The sequence below is a fragment of the Nematolebias whitei genome, chromosome 9 (genome assembly GCF_014905685.2).
Source record: "Nematolebias whitei isolate Nwh7 chromosome 9, NemWhi1, whole genome shotgun sequence".
Taxonomy (NCBI): Eukaryota; Metazoa; Chordata; class Actinopteri; order Cyprinodontiformes; family Rivulidae; genus Nematolebias; species Nematolebias whitei.
Genome location: NC_056506.1, coordinates 2702777 through 2720130, shown reverse-complemented (window position 1 = coordinate 2720130; position 17354 = coordinate 2702777). Strand labels below are relative to the sequence as shown.

At 43.7% G+C, this 17354-nt stretch overlaps 1 protein-coding gene across 1 annotated transcript in view; it reads left to right on the top strand.

The window, feature by feature from the left end:
- The window catches only part of depdc5 (DEP domain containing 5, GATOR1 subcomplex subunit), a 393910-nt gene extending 377177 nt beyond the window's left edge, over nt 1-16733 (top strand). Inside the window, 2 exon segments of the mRNA XM_037681974.1 lie at nt 15959-16041; nt 16124-16733. Of these exon segments, the coding sequence (XP_037537902.1) occupies nt 15959-16041; nt 16124-16422 (382 nt within the window). The 3' untranslated portion in view covers nt 16423-16733.
- The last annotated feature ends 621 nt before the right edge of the window (nt 16734-17354 follow it).

Below are 17354 nucleotides of genomic sequence, written 5' to 3'. Positions count from 1 at the left end.
GGGGGGGGGGGGGGGGGGGGGGGGGGGGGGGGGGGGGGGGGCAGCCACACAGAATGCCCGATCTCCCATGGTTCTTAATTTAGTTCGTGGAAGGTGGAGGAGATTACTGTTCTGTGATCGTAGGGACCGGGTGGATGAATATGGAGCAAGAAGGTCCTTCAGATAATCTCGTGAATTTCTGTATAAACACTGATGGTGATGAGAGCAATTTTGTACTGAATTCTGTAAGTGACAGGAAGCCAATGGAGGTTATGGAGAATGGGTGTAATATGTTCAAATTTACGAGCTCTCAATAAAATCCTGGCTGCACTGTTTTGAATATATTGAAGCTTCTGAAGGTTTTTGCCGGTTATTCCAGTAAACAGGGAGTTGTAGTAGTCGAGTGGAGGAGACAAAGGCATGGACGAGTTTCTCTGCATCAGCAAAAGTGAGAGATGGGCGCAGTTTGGAGATATTTCGATGATGGAAGAAACAGGTTTCAAACAGATGCTTAATGTGATTTTCAAATGTAAGATGAGAGTCCATATTTATTCCAAAATTTGTAACAGAGGTGGAGAGGGGGATGTCTTGTCCAGAAAAGGAAATAGTCGTTATAGTTGAAGTTTGAACCTGGTGAGGGGTGCCAATCAGTATGGCCTCTGTTTTGGAGCAGTTTAACTGAAGAAAGTTCTGATTCATCCATGCCCTTATCTCCTCCAGGCAGGTAGAGAGGGCAGCGAGTGAAGATGGAGATGACAATGATGAAGATGATGCTCCAGTCCTGATGTAAAGCTGTGTATCATCGGCATAACAGTGAAAAGAAATGTTGTACTGATTAATAATTTGACCTAAAAGCAGTATGTAAAGGGAAAATAGCAGGGGCCCTAGAACTGACCCTTGAGGGACACCACAGGAGACACAGACAGTCTGGGACTTGGCATTGCCAAGACTAACACATTCCAGCCTATTGGAAGAAAGATTTAAACCAGTCCAGGACAGTGTCACAGAGACCGACCTCCACATGAAGACGGTGGAGGAGGCTACTATGGTCCACAGTGTCGAAAGCTGCAATAAGGTCAAGGAGAACAAGGAGGGAGGGAGAACCAGTGTCAGCAGCCATGAGGACATCATTGGTGACTCTCAGCAATGCGGTCTCAGTACTGTGAGCTGCATGGAAGCCAGACTGAAACTTCTCATACAGGGAGTGTTGTTGTAGGTGGATCTGCAGCTGAGCAGCAACTGCTTTTTCCAGCACTTTTGACAGAAATGGGAGGTGAGAAATTGGGCGGTAATTAGAAAGAATGTCTGGATCCAAATTAGATTTTTTTCAGAAGGGGCCTAATGATGGCAGTTTGAAGAGGCAGTGGAACTTGACCAGATTGCAGTGACTTATTATTTGTGTGATTAATGGGCTTATTGCAGAGTGGTTGGATTTTATGAGAGACAAAGGGAAGGAATCCAGGGTGCAGGATGAAGGCTTCATTTTCTTTATGATGGTCTCCACTTCACTCTGAACAACCTGAACAACCTCATCAAAGCAGCTCAGGGACCCAGAATGCTAACGGGTAGATGGCAGATGAAGATCAGGGAGGCTACGGAGCTGAGATCTAATGGAGTTAACTTTGTTTTTAAAGAATGAAAGGAACAGATTGCATTTTTGAACAGAATCCTCGTGAGATTGTTTAATGGGATTAAGGAGATTATTTATTGTGGAGAAGAGTTGTTTAGAGTTTCCAGGGCAGTTGTTAATGATGTTAGAATAATATTTGGACCGTGCTTCTTTAAGAGAAAAGGCGTAGGCTTTCTGATGTTCTTTATATGCCTGCTGCAGTACAGAGAGACCAGAGGATTTTACACGTCTCTAAATAGCACGGCCAGCTGATTTCATCCTGCGCAGCTCAGCAGTGGACCAAGGGGTTGAACGGGAGAAAGACACCAACCTTGCTTTAAAGAGAGCATGGAGGTCCAGAAGCTCCTGGAGAGATTGGTTGTAGTAATCTACAGAGTCATTTGCAGATGAATGATTGACAGCGGACAGGGAGTGGAGATTAGAGGACAGAACCTCAGGGGAAATGTTTTTAAAGTCACGGAACTGGATAAGTTGTTTAGGGTTTGGAACAAACAAAGTTGAAGGCACTTCCTGGGAGATGACACTGTGGTCCGAGACACCCAGGTCATATACAGATAAGTTATTGATAGGTACTGTGTCTGTAATCACCAAATCCAGAGTGTGCCCCCTGTTGTGCGTAGGGGCGTCAACATATTGAGTGAGATTGAGAGAGTCCAAAAGAGACTTAAACTCTGCTGCTAGAGGGGAAGAGGAATTATCAATGTGGATATTTAAATCTCCAAGAATAATTTTTTCACAGGAGATGCGCAGAAAAAAGTGAGAAGGTCATGCATCGCTGAGTTAAATGAAACATGTGGTTTGGGAGGCCGATAAATCAATATAACATTCATCAGGAGGGGGGCTTTGAGGTTGAAGGCCAAACATTCAAAAGACAAAAAGTCCTGAGAAGCCAGATGTGATAATTTTAAATTACTGTGGTAAATTACAGCCAGACCACCACCACGGCCAGTGCAGCGGGCTTTCTGCAGGTAACTGTATCCAGAGGGACAGGCTTCATTCAGAGAACTGTACACATCTGGTTGATGCCATGTTTCAGTAAGGCACATGAAGTCCAAATTCTTCTCCAGAATATGATCATGAATAAGACATGATTTATTGGACAGTGATTGAGCATTGGAAAGTTCTATTTTAATACTGGTTGGAGTAGAAACCTTTAGAAGAGGTTTAAGCAGCCTGAAGTCCACTCCACGTTTTCCTTGCCACTTCGTGCACTGTGTTCTTTCAGCAATATCAAGGACTACAGAGGCAGCGTTCTGATGACGTAATTGATGTGTGGCAGGACCGATAGACCAGATGGAAGGGATGGAGTCAGACCCAGCTTGCCGAGAGTAAACATTTCTCTTCAGAGAGCCTCTATGGACATAACGAGGTCTACGCAGAAGGCCCAGTTGTTTAATGATAGAAACAGAAGGTGGGATGGAGCAGTTGTTAAGTCCAATCAGCTGGGAGGCGGAGTAGGACAACATCAACAAGCCAGCTAAGCCAGGGGAAGCTAGCACAGAGCTAGCCGCTAACAGCAGACCCACATCTCCGAAAAGGATATCCAAAAGGCAGTGTGATGTAATCCACAGCATAGCACAGGAAAAAATCCAGCAAAAGATGACAAACTGGAACAATCCAGATGACACAGGAGGTTGACAGAGGCAGCAAGGTAAGCGCAATAATAATAGTTGCTAGTTCTTCAAGCAAAGTCCGAGCCGCCGTGCTGGAGTTGTATGTTGACAGCAATAGTCCCAAATTCCTGTTAGGGAGTGCTAATTAAGCTGTCTGTATAAGTACTGATTGAGAAATTACTGAACAAAAATAAGTCCAGATAAATGTCCACGAATATGGCAACAGTATAATGACTTTTTACCGCAGAGAAGCGGCGAACATACAGCGCCAGCATTCTCTCCTCAGCACGTCTTCCATTTATTTATCTGACAATAATCAGAAGTATTGAGGACTATTGTGCTAGTAAAATGGTGATGTTTTGGTGCTGGCTTAGTGATGTTACAGCTTTCCTTTCCTGTGATGTGAGATTTGAAGGAGGTGGTTTGGCACTTGAGCGAGTTGCTGATATTTTCATTCTGAGTTGTTCTGCCTCTGCTTCCGTCAAGTTGTTGTTCCTAATTGCGGATTCAGTGGCCTTGATTAGTTCCACAACAGGTATTTCTTGTGGGGAGATGGCAAAATGTAGTCCTTTTGCCAGCACTTCTTTCTCAGGTTGTGTCAAGGTCCTGTTAGACAAATTTCTAACCCACTGGTCCTGAAAATTAGTGTTGGTGACAACCTCCTGATCTTGACTGATGGTTTGGGATAAGAAAACAGCAAAAAGAAAAAACATCTCTTAACAGAGGAGGAGGTCTCAGATTTCCACTTAAAAAAAAACAACATATAATGCAACTTTAAGACTGATTCCCAGCCAGTTTTCACACCTGATGGGAACAGAGGAGCCTCATCTGTGAAGTAGAGTAACAAAGACCTTAAGAAACCCCTACTGTTAAGGTGTTGAAGTGTGAATTGTCAAATCTACATATGTATGTGTATCTTATCTCACTCAGACTTAGGGGCTGTTTACACGGCGCGTATTTTGAGTGCATCCGCAGCTTTCTCTCTGCGGTTCTGCTGATCATTTACACGATACCAGTGGCCCCCCCTCTTCTGAACCCACCTTCCAGAGTGGAGGTCTTTCGCTGACCCCCCCGCTGATAATGTAAACATCTCCCGCTGAGGCTTTGTGTTAAACCACATGCGCACACGCACGCGCGGACATACGCTATATTTTTATCAACATGACGGCGGACACACCGCTTTCAGAACCTCGACTGATGGAATATAATTTAATCTCGTAGTTAATCTACGTCAGATTCCAGGTGCTGTGACCGATATCTGTGTTGGAAGAGACACAGTCTGATCCAGTTTTAATGTTGCTGTTTATAGAACGTGGCACGTGCACACGTCGCACTGCACTATAATATACTAAATGTGCTAAATAATAACAGTTTAATAATAATAAACAGTATTTATGTTAATGTACAATATATAATGAAGCTCTGAGCTAAATGAAGCTATCTGGACATTATTTAATTCAAATTTAAAATGATGCTAAACATATAGCGTGAACACTAAAGTTGAAAATGAAGACATCAGGTTTAATTTTTACTTATTTATTCAACACCACAAACTGTATGTCACACAAACACTGATAATTAAACTGAACACACTATTAAAACACGTTAACTGAACTTGAATGGATTGAATAAAAGAAATGAGGGGAATTTGAAATAAATAGTTCATCCAACAGCTCTCTTCCACGTCCTCCTGCACTGCACCTGGGCCGAGCCTCGTTCAAAACCAGTCTGTCTGGTGGGAGACAGCTTCTTCTTCTTTCAGGAAAAATAAAAACTCAGATGGTTGTTTTGTAACCGAAGTAAACACAAACTAACATTATTAACAACGTTGATTTACCTGCTTTTAAATCAGCTACTGATTATCACGGAGTAAAGTCCAACATTGTCGACTCGGTTCTGGTCCACTCAGCGACCGGTGTGAAGCTGTTAGATGAAGCGGTCCCACTTGGCGTCAAATCTGTCGACTCTTATCCAAAATCCAGCCAGAATCCAGCTTTTACTTGTTGTTACGTTGTTGTTAGCTAAGCTTTTTAGCTCACAGGAAATGAGCGTGCCGAGGCACCACGCATGCGCATTAGGTGAAGGTACAAAATTCACAGTGCCATCTAATGACTTGGAATGGTAACTACAGCAGATTCGGGGGGGCGGGGGGTAATCCTCCGGATGCATGTAAACCTAAAATCCGCCCGTGTCAATGCAAATCTTTTCCTCTAATTAACATAAAAAAAAAACTATGTTTCCCCCCATCGTGTTCGTGTAAATAGGGCCTTATAACCTGAACCCCACACTCACTGCTCTTTGAATTGAGAAAGCTCCTCGGATGAGGAGCGAAACGTCTTCTATTACAAATAAAGTCCAATTGTTTTTGTACTGAACCTTTTTTGAATTTATCATGTCCTAGATGACTGAGAATCTTCACCAGCATATTGCTAAGCATTTTGGGAAGGATACCCTAGGAGCAGTGCGACAGCATTGTAAGAGGGGGAGAGTTTAACACGGAGGTCTCCACCCCTATTTAATGATGGATGATTTCTTTTCATAAAGATGGCCTCCTTTACTCCTCTCTCAAACCATCGTTCCTCTCTGTCCAGGATGTGAACATCTTCATCCCTGAAAGAGTGACCGCTGGCCTGGAGATGAGTGTAGACCACAGAATCCTGGCCTGATGATGTTGATCTTCTGTTCTGGGCCATCCTTTTGGCCAGTGGCTGGTTAGAGATCTTTGGGATGAACCAGGTTCATCCCAAAGATCCAGTCCCAAAAGTTTTATTTTGGTCTCATCTGACCATATAACTTTCTCCCATGACTCCTCTGAATCATCCAAATGATCATGGACAAACTTAAGACAGGCCTGGACGTGTGCTGATTTAAGCAGGGGAACCTTCCATGCCATGCATGATTTTAAATTATGATGTCTTAGTGTATTACCCACAGAAACTTTGGAAACAGTGGTGCCAGCTCTCTTCAGGTCATTGACCAGCTCCTCCCGTGTAGTTCTGGGCTGATTCCTCAACTTTCTTAGGATCATTGATATGCTACAAGGTGAGATCTTGCATGGAGCCCCAGTCCGAGAGAGATTGACAGTCATGTTTAGCTTCTTCCATTTTCTAATAATTGCCCCAACAGTTTATCTTTTTTTGCCCCGTAGCCCTTTCCAGCCTTGTGGAGGTCTACAATTTTGTCTCTGGTGTCTTTGGACAGCTCTTTGGTCTTAGCCATGTTAGTAGTTTGAGTCTTACTGATTGTATGTGGTGGACAGGTATTTTTATGTAGCTAACGACCTCAAACAGGTGCTTCTAATTTAGAATAATAAGTGGAGTGGAGGTGAACTTTTTAGAGGCGGACTAACAGGTCTTTGAGGGCCAGAACTGTTTCTGATTGGCAGGTGTTCAAATACTTATTTGCAGCAGTAACACACAATATATTATTTAAAAAAATCATGCATTGTGATTTCCATTTTTTTATTTTAAATGGATTATGTCTCTCACAGTGGACATGCACCTAAGATGAAAATTTCAGACCCCTCCATGATTTCTACGTGGGAGAACTTGCAAAGTCGCAGGGTGTTCAAATACTTATTTTCCTCACTGTAGTTTGTACATTGGCCACCTTGTTAGCTGTATCGTTAGCCGAAGCTTCTGAGTCCGAGAGGCTTGCCCTGCATTCAGCGTTCATTTCTTCGTCTACGGTTGTCACTTGATGGGGTGGCAGAGCACTTTTGGATTTCGCTTTAGGCATTTTATCTCACTCTTTAATATATGGTATTTCTCATAGTTACATAGAGAAAGGGGACTTTTTTTGAATATTTGTCAAGGAGCCTCTAGTTTATGCTGTCGTCATCTTGCTTGCTCACCCGTAAGTCCGTCTTTTCTCAGTTTTGCTGGAATTGGACCCTTCTCCATCGTCTTTGTTTTCTTCAATCAGGTTGAATGTTGCTCCAACCAAATACATTCTCCTATATGCTACTACGATCATCTGAATGGAAATTCTAACTCTGGGTGGAGTCAGGTCTTATGGGAGTGTCCACTCGCTGTGCCACAGTTCTGGGAATCTTCAGCACTCTGTGTCGCTCCCAAGCTTTAGATGTTACCAAATATTCTGCAGTTTTTTGTTTTGGCCTAGCCCCTTGTACAGCCCGTTTATCCAAACTGGTTGTATAATAATACAAATTTGAGTGTCTGAGTCCTACTTCACAAGGAACGTCAGGCAGGTCCACCAATGGGAGATCTTGGTTCAATAAGCTGGGCCCATGTCATTAATTCCCAGGGATCTTCCCAACCACCCTTTTGAGCCTTGTCCTTTACTTCGTCAGGCAGCTGTTCCGTTTCGGCACTGTTTGTCTCCATTAGATCCCAGAACACCCTGAAATCCAATGGATATTGATTGGTGCCGAGTGGTGTATCTTTTGCTCTACCCATAGAGGGCTATAAGGCCAAGACTGCTGCACTGACTGTGTGAGTAGATCTCGAGGATTCCAGTGCATTTCTTCTTTCTCAGTTGTCATCCCTTCTTCAGCTCCACCTAGTCCGGGATACAAAGGTGGCGCCATAGGCCTTACACTCGGTCCCAGGTTGCATCTCTGTACTACAGGGGTTTTCTTAGGGGCTTCAAACTTCTTTTCGTTCAATTGAGCTTTGAAGGATTTAAGGGAATAATAATACCTTCTTACAAACTGGATTCCAAAAACGTTGGGACACTAAACAAATTGTGAATAAAAACTGAATGCAATGATGTGGAGGTGCCAACATCTAATATTTTATTCAGAATAGAACACAAATCACAGATCAAAAGTTTAAACTGAGAGAATGTATAATTTTAAGGGGAAAATCTGTTGTTTCTAAATTTCATGGCGTCAACAAATCCCAAAAAAGTTGGGACAAGTCCATTTTTACCACTGTGTGGCATCCCCCCTTCTTCTTACAACACTCAACAGACGTCTGGGGACAGAGGAGACCAGTTTCTCAAGTTTAGAAATAGGAATGCTCTCCCATTCATGTCTAATACAGGCCTCTAACTGTTCAATCGTCTTGGGCCTTCTTTGTCGCACCTTCCTCTTTATGATGCACCAAATGTTCTCTATAGGTGAAAGATCTGGACTGCAGGCTGGCCATTTCAGTACCCGGATCCTTCTCCTACGTAGCCATGATGTTGTGATTGCTGCAGAATGTGGTGTGGCATTATCGTGTTGAAAAATGCAGGGTCTTCCCTGAAAGAGATGACGTCTAGATGGGAGCATATGTTGTTCTAGAACCTGAACATAGTTCTCTGCATTAATGGTGCCTTTCCAGACATGCAAGCTGCCCATGCCACAAGCACTCATGCAACCCCATACCATCAATGATGCAGGCTTCTGAACGGAGTGTTGATAACAACTTGGGCTATCCTTGTCCTCTCTGGTCCGGATGACATGGTGTCCCAGTGTTCCATAAAGAACTTCAAATCGTGACTCATCTGACCACAGAACAGTCTTCCATTTTGCCACACTCCATTTTAAATGACCCCTGGCCCAGTGCAAACATCTGAGCTTGTGAAGCTTGCTTAGAAATGGCTTCCTCGTTGCACTGTAGAGTTTCAGCTGGCAACGGCGGATGGCACGGTGGATTGTGTTCACTGACAATGTTTTCTGGAAGTATTCCTGAGCCCATTCTGTTATTTCCTTGACAGTGGCATTCCTGTTTGAGGTGCAGTGACGTTTAAGGGCCCGGAGATCACGAGCATCCAGTAGAGTTTTACGGCCTTGACCCTTACGCACAGCGATTGTTCCAGATTATCTGAATCTTTTGATGATGTTATGCACGGTTGATGATGATAACTTAAAAGTTTTTGCTATTTTACACTGATTAACACCATTCTGGTATTGTTACATTGTTGATTTTCCAATTCCTTACGTGTGGGTAGTACGCTTGCATGCCCTAAGCCCTCATGCACGCTCCGTACAACCTGAACCACATACTCTTCTGGGACCCTCCGCCCCTGGGAGGTTCTGTCCCACTTCTCGATCCCGACAAAAACAATTTTTCTTTGTTGAACATATCGATCCACTTCATCGTTATCCTGCCAGTGCTTTCCTTCTCTGGTGTGGGACTGTTGGTGCTCTATAGCTAAATGTAGGTTTAGCCTTAGTTCAACTATTTTCTTCCACAGGTCATGATGAGCCACCACTTTTCCTTTTGCACTCTCAAATCTGTTTTCTTCCCAGATGGATAAGTCCTCTTTCAGGGCTTGTGCACATTAATGACTGTCAGTCACTACTCTCGCTGTCTTTATTTTTCTGTTAGTTAGTTTAAGCAATCCTTCTAGCACTGCTGTTACTTCTCCAGTTTGGGCACTTCCTGGAACTCTCCCCCTTCTACAGCAACACTCATTCCCTTGCTGTTTGAGAATAAATCCCCAATGTGCCACCTGATCAAATTCTTTTTTGGATCCATCAGTATAGAGGGTCCATTTGTGTGGTTTTGGTTCATCAGGTGCCCCTTTTGTCACCTTTTTGTCAGCCGGTTGTACAGGTACTATCTCTAGATCAGGATCTAACAGGATGTCCTCCCATCTTCCCCATCATGCGTTTGTGGCTTTAGTACATTCCACTGTCCCTTTTCTGAGATATTTGTGCACCTGGCTTTGTGTGATAACTTTGATTGGTTGTCCTTGAGCCAAAACCAGCCACTAGGGAGCACAAGCCAGTTTATTTCTTGTGCCGGTCCCAAGCCCGGGTAAATTGTCAGGGTTGTGTCAGGAATGGCATCCGATGTAAAACACTTTTGCTAAGACAATAATGCGAGTTCATCAAAGCGCAACCATACCAGATCGGTCGAGGCCCGGGTTAACAACGATAACCACCGGTGCTGTTGACAAACAGGGTGCCGGCGGAAATTGTGCTACTGTTAGTCCAAGACCACAAGGAGGGAAACGTGTCAGGAGACAGAGGGAGAAGAGGAAAATCAAGAATGTAGGACTGAGGGTTGCAACTCTAAATGTGGGGACAATGACAGGCAAAGGTAGAGAACTGACTGATATGATGCAGAGAAGAAAGGTAGATGTTTTATGTGTCCAAGAGACCAAGTGGAAGGGCAGCAAGGCTTGCAGCATTGGAGCAGGGTTCAAACTGTTTTATCATGGTTTGGATAGAAAGAGAAATGGGGTAGGGGTGGTCCTAAAGGAGGAGTTGGCAAAGAATGTAATAGAGGTGAAGAGAGTGTCAGATTGGGTGAGGTGCCTGAAGGTAGAAGTAGAAGGTCTGATGCTAAACATAATCAGTGGTTATGCTCCACAGGTTGGATGTGATGAGGAAGAGAAAGATACATTTTGGAACGATCTGGATGAAGTGATAGAGAGTATTCCCAGGGAGGAGAGAGTGGTGATTGGAGCAGACCTGAATGGACATGTTGGTGAAGGAAACAGAGGGGATGAGGAAGTGATGGGTAGGTTTGGTGTCAAGGAAAGAAACCAGGAAGGACAGATGGTGGTGGATTTTGCCAAGAGAATGGAAATGGCTATAGTCAATACCTATTTCCAAAAGAGGGAGGAACATAGAGTGACCTATAAGAGTGGAGGAAGGAGTACGCAGGTTGACTACATTCTGTGTAGAAGAGGAAACCTGAGGGAGATTGGAGACTGTAAGGTTGTGGCAGGGGAGAGCGTGGGCAGACAGCATCAGATGGTTGTGTGTAGAATGACTTTTGTTGTGAACAAAAGAAAAAGAGTAAAATCAGAGAAGAAGACCAAATGGTGGAAGATGAAGAAGGAAGAATCTTGTGTACCTTTAAGACCAATTGTTAGTATGATTAACTCTGTCACTTACAATGTTTCCAAATATCTGGCGTCTGTACTCATCCCTTTAGTTGGCAGCTCAGAACACCACATACAGAACACCATGGACTTTGTGGACAAGGTGAGGGATGTCATCATGGAGACTGATGAAACAATGGTCTCTTTTGATGTCACATCACTCTTTACTTGCATTCCTGTTGATGATGCAGTAGAGGTGGTCAGTTTAAGATTAAAATCAGACACCACTCTGAGCAGCAGGACCACACTTTCTACAGAACAACTGTGTCAACTCTTGAAACTGTGCCTGCAGTCAACCTACTTCACATATGGGGAGCAATATTATAGGCAGAAACATGGGTGTGCTATGGGGTCTCCAGTTCTCCTATTGTTGCCAACCTGTACATGGAGGAGGTAGAAAAGAGAGCCTTGACGTCCTTTTCAGGGACACCACCAAGTCATTGGTTCAAGTATGTTGACGACACCTGGGTTAAAATCAAATCTCAGGAAGTCCAACATTTTACTGACCACATCAACTCTGTGGATAAATACATCAAGTTCACACGAGAAGATGTAAAAAATGACAGGTTGGCTTTCTTGGACTGTGAGGTCTCAGTCTCTAATAGAGGACATTTGCAAACTGAGGTGTACCGCAAACCCACCCACACAGACCAGTATTTGCAGTTTGACTCCCATCACCCTTTGGAGCACAAGTTAGGAGTCATCAGGACTCTGTATCACAGAGCAGACAGCGTCCCCACTAGCTCAGGAGCCAGGCAGAAGGAGAAATCCCACACAAGACAGGCTCTAGAGCAATGTGGATATCCTAACTGGGCCTTCCTAAAAGCAGAGAAGAAACCCAAACAGGACTCCAGTCAGCCAACAGGTGAAAAGGAGGAACCCAGACCAGTGGTCATTCCATATGTTGAGGGAGTATCAGAGAAACTGAGACGTTTATTTTCTAAACATAACGTCCCAGTGGCTTTTAAACCCCAAAATACATTACGGCAAAGACTGGTTCATCCCAAAGATCCAGTCCCCCGGCACAAACAGAGCAATGTTGTGTATGCTGTTCAGTGTCAGGAGGGCTGTGATCAGTCTTACATCGGGGAAACTAAACAGCCACTGGCCAAAAGGATGGCCCAGCACAGAAGAGCAACATCATCAGGCCAGGACTCTGCGGTCTACACTCATCTCCAGGCCAGCAATCACTCTTTCAGGGATGAAGATGTTCACATCCTGGACAGAGAGGAACGATGGTTTGAGAGAGGAGTAAAGGAGGCCATCTTTGTGAAAAGAAATCGTCCATCATTAAACAGGGGTGGAGGCCTCCGGGTTCAACTGTCCCCCTCTTACAATGCTGTGATTGCTAGTATCACTCAGCCCTCTGTGAACAGTAAACAGCCATCAGTGTGCTAATGATCCATTGTTATGCTGATGGTCCTTCTTGAGCATGTGATCAGCTGGTTTTGGTTGTCAGCAGCAAAACTGGTTGATCCACTCTGAGACGGTGCTATTTAAGAGACTGAGCTGAATACAGTTCCTCAGACTGAGGAAGTCTCTCGGATGAGAGACGAAACGTTTCTACATTTTTTTGTTGATTTGCTTTGTTTTGTTTTTTTGAATGTCCAGAGGACCAGATTTAACTTTTTTAGATATTGCTAGACTAATTAAAAGTCCCATTTCTGTTGAACCATGTGTCCCTACAACTATAAGTAGTGATGACTTCATGAGATTCTTTATAAATAAAATTATTTCAGTTAGAGAGAAAATTCAAACCATCCTTCCTTCTACTATCTCTAGTCCCCTGTCAAATGAGGCAACTTTAAAAATTTCACTAGAGCCTGATTTATGTTTGAACTGTTTTTGTCCTCTTGAACTCTGAATTGTCAAAAATAATAACCTCATCCAAACCATCCACATGTCTGCTAGATCCCATCCCAACCAGACTGTTTAAAGAGGTATTTCCACTAATTAATGTCCACATTTTGGATGTACTTAATTTGTCTTTAATGAATGGTTACGTACCACAGAGCTTTAAGGTTGCTGTAATTAAACCTTTACTTAAAATGTCTGACCTTGATTCAGACATTTTGGCCAATTATAGACCTATATCTAATCTAACTTTCATCTCAAAAATTCTAGAGAAAATAGTTGCAGGTCAGTTGCGTGAACATCTACAAAGAAATAATCTGTTTGAAGAGTCAGGGTTTAGAGCTCATCATAGCACAGAAACAGCTCTAGTAAAAGTCACAGGCAATCCTCCTGTATCATTCTGGTTGTCTAAATAAAGGTTGGTTGGACTAACGGACGATTATCTTTATTAAACCCAATGGATCATATCCTGATACATCAACTCTTAGAGTAAAATAAAAGCCATCTCATAATTTCTGTCACAGCTTATTCCTGTCCTCTCTATGCTTCCTTTTTCTTCTTTTGTTGGATAAGTGTTGTGGACAATGTTTCTGATGGACAATAGTGGGTTCTGTCCTTGAATATTAGAGTTTACTGCCTGTCTCTGGTTTAGGGAAGTCTTTCCCTTCAGCTTTTCATAGTCGCAGTCTGCTGCTGTCCACTCATTCGGTCTAGTTGTCCACAGCACTAAGTCCCAATTAGGGCAGTAGGGGGAGACCTCTATCTGTTCTCCATCTGTTCTGCATAAATACACATCATACCCCCTCCATGCTTCAGGCGTGTCACTGCAGTCAATTACTGAGCACAGAACAAATTGGAAAGTGTAACTACTGTTAGCAATGTATTGTAATATGATTCCCCCATATATATTTACACATATATCCTCATCCTGACTGGGAATGTCTTTTTTGGTCCATTTTAAAATGTCACATTGTTGTTGTGGGGTTTTAATTTTGATGTTAGTTTTGTCCAGATTGTTCTTTACTGGTATCCTACCCCCCGATCCTGATCAGTGGAAATGTCACTGCTGTAGAGATGAAGGTCAGGACCCCCAGAAAGACCCATTGTGTAGACGTTAAGCTAGTCATAATTTGGATCATTCTTTGCTCTCCACATCCTCCCCTATCCGCCTCAGGTGTTCCCTGACTTCTCTGAGGTTTCTAACTGCAGTGTGATTTGTGCCAGTTTCTGCCTATCTTTGTGTGTTCATCATCCAACCTGACTCTTAGGCTGTATTTTGTGGAGCTTACCACTTTGAAAGGTCCAATCCACTTTGGTTCGTCCCACGTCTGGTAGAAAACTTTTCTGTACCCCCACTCTCCTTCAGCAATCTGCTCAGGATCTTCTCCCGTCGGTTTTTCAGCGAGAATTTCCTGTACATTGTGAGACAAGAACTTCATAGCAGACTGCAACTGGTGAATGTACAACCTCTTCTGTCTTTGCGAGTCCAAGTCTGGTTCGCAGCTGCTGCTCAGAGGAGCAGTGAATGGGCAGAGCATTTTCCTCCCTGTTAACAGCTCATGTGGGGTCAGCCCAATTTGTTCATTTGGTGAGGACCTGATAGAAAACATCACCAAAGGGAGAGCATCCAAACATTTCATCTTTGTTTCTGCACATATTTTAGCAAGCTGGTGTTTTATGGTTTGGTTTGCTCTTTCTGCCAGACCCTGTGAAGCAGGGTGATAAGCAGCACCAAATCTGTGAGTGACCCCAAAAATGTATTCAACTTTTTTCAGCACATCAGATGTAAAATGAGTACCATTATCAGATCTGATGCAATCAGGTACCCCATAATGTGGGATCAGATAATTAATTAGCTAATTAATTACTTCTTTTTCCATTCATTCAACCTTTATTTAAACAGGTTAGTCCCATTGAACCACAAGGACTCATTTACAAGAGAGACCTGAAAAGACCTCTTGACCTGTTTCTGTTTTTGTGGGTATTGCTTCAACCCACCTGGTAAAAGTGTCAAGACAGACAAGCAAATATATGTAACAGTTTACCCTCTGTTTCACTCCCATGTTTGTAAAATCAATGACCACTTCCTGCCATGGCTTCATTGGCACAAGAAATGCTCCCATTCCCATTTTCAGTGTACTCTTGGGACTGAATTTTGAACAAATAGAACAAGTATCTCCAAAATATTTACAATCATCATTCAGGTAGGGGTGTCATCACCTTTGACTGATCAGATCTGTCAAACTTTTCCCTGACTGATGGCCTCTCAGGAGGCCAGAGAGAACAGAACAGAAGCTAAAACCTAAAAGCAGCAGAACAGTAGCTAGAAGCTAAAACTAGAAGGTTGATAAAAGCTGATCAGAAATTAAAACCTAGAAGCAGCTGAAGCAACTAGAAGCTAAAAATAGAGCGGAACAGAAGGTAAAAACAGCAGAGCAGAATCTAAAAGCTAAAAGGAGCTGAGCAGCAGCTAAAATTAGCATCACAGTAGCTTTTTCCTCCTCTGTTGGCTCCAGGTGTCAACTAAACAAGTCAAACTTATGGACTGATAAAAAGCGAAGCAGCTATAAGTAGTGTGTCTTTGTTAGCAAAATATCCCATGAACTACTGGACAGACTCAATTTGTTCACCTTCTACACCTTTGGAGTCAGTCCAAATCAGGATGGCTGCTACAGCTAAACACTCTTAGCCAACTCAACAATGACTCTAACTATAGGATTCATCAAAAAGGAAAGTCTTCAGCCCAGTCTTAAAACTGGACAATGTGTCAGCCTCACGGACAGAAACTGGTAGTTGGTTCCACAAGAGAGGAGCCTGAGAACTGAAAGATCTGCCTCCCATTCTACGTGTGGAAACTCTAGGAACCACAAGTAAACCTGCAGTCTGAGAGTGAAGTGCTCTGTTAGGAAAATATGGAACAATAAGATCTGTAATATAAGATGGAGCTAGGTTGTTGAGAGCTTTGGATGTTAGAAGTAAGATTTTGAATTCAATTCTGGATTTGACAGGGAGCTAATGGAGAGAAACTTGAAGGTTCTAATGCTCTCGGTATGTGTTTCTGTGTTCTGACGAGTTCTTCTCTTGTTCCTGGTACCAGGTTTGGCTTCGTACACGACAAGTTTTCTTCCTCAACTTTTAATTTCCCTGCAGAGAACAAGCCTCAGTACATCCATGTCACAGGTTTGTTGTGTCACAACAAATAAAAACAATCCAAACCACCAGTTCTTTTATGGTAATGTGACCCACCCCCGGGTGTTTTCAGGCACGGTGTTCTTGCAGCTGCCGTACTCCAAGAGGAAGTACTCAAGCGGTCAGAGCCGGAGACGCAGAAACTCCACCACCTCCAACAGCCAGGGACCATTTGGTGGTGAGGAGAGGGTGGGCTATTACTGGGCCTACAACACCATGCTGACAAAAGCGTGGAGGACCGGAGCACTGGGCGACGAGAGGATGGCGGACCGCCTGCTCAAAGATTTCACCGACTTCTGCTCAAACAGGGACAACAGACTCGTGACTTTCTGGGACAGCTGCCAGGAGAGAATGAATGCTAGTGCCCCCTGACAGGTGGAGGGTCCACTCAACTTTTGCCATGCATACATTGAAAAGAGTTTCTTTTCACGCAGGCTGAACTGACCGCAGGATGCAGAGACGATGAACAGTGCCAGTACGCAATCATTAAATGAGCCTTTTCTTATTGTGCAGTTTTGAAATAAATCCCTCAAATTAGATGTCAAAATGTGCAGCCTCGACTGAGTAAGATGATCCAGGCAGGCAAAGGTTTGGAAAGCTGGGTCATAGCTGCTTGAGCAAAATATCTCAAACCACTGAATAAATTTTATTGAAACCTTCAAAATGCAATCACTGAATAAACCATACAAACATACATGTATCCATCATCTTTTACCCTCTTCTTCCTTTTCGGGTCACGGGGGTCACTGGTGCCCATATCCAGCAGTCACTGTGAGAGAGGTGGGGGACACTAGACAGGTCTCCAGTCCATCACAGGGACACATAGAGACAAGCAAACATTCACACTCTCTCACACCTTGGGACAATTTAGAGTCACCAGTCATTCTAACATGCATGTTTTTGGTCAAGTCAAGGTCAAGGTTCTTTATTGTTATTCACATCACATGTGGTACATGAGATGGAACAAAATTGGGCACACAGGGTCCCAGTTACATCAAATAACAGCAAAAATATAAAGTGTAAAAAGAAACAATACATAAGGATCTAAGATATAAACTAAGATATACACTAAATGAACACCCAACAGTGCTGGAGGTGGGGCACGCTGGTGAGCGCCTGGTGGCCGGGCTTTTACCCATGGAGCCCGGCCGGGTACAGTCCGAAGAGGAGACGTGGGTCCCCCTTCCCATGGGCTCACCACCTGTGGGAGGGGCCAAAGGGGTCGGGTGCAATGTGGGATGGGTGGTGGCCGAGGGCGGGGACCCTGGCAGTCTGATCCTCGGCTACAGAAGCTGGCTATTGGG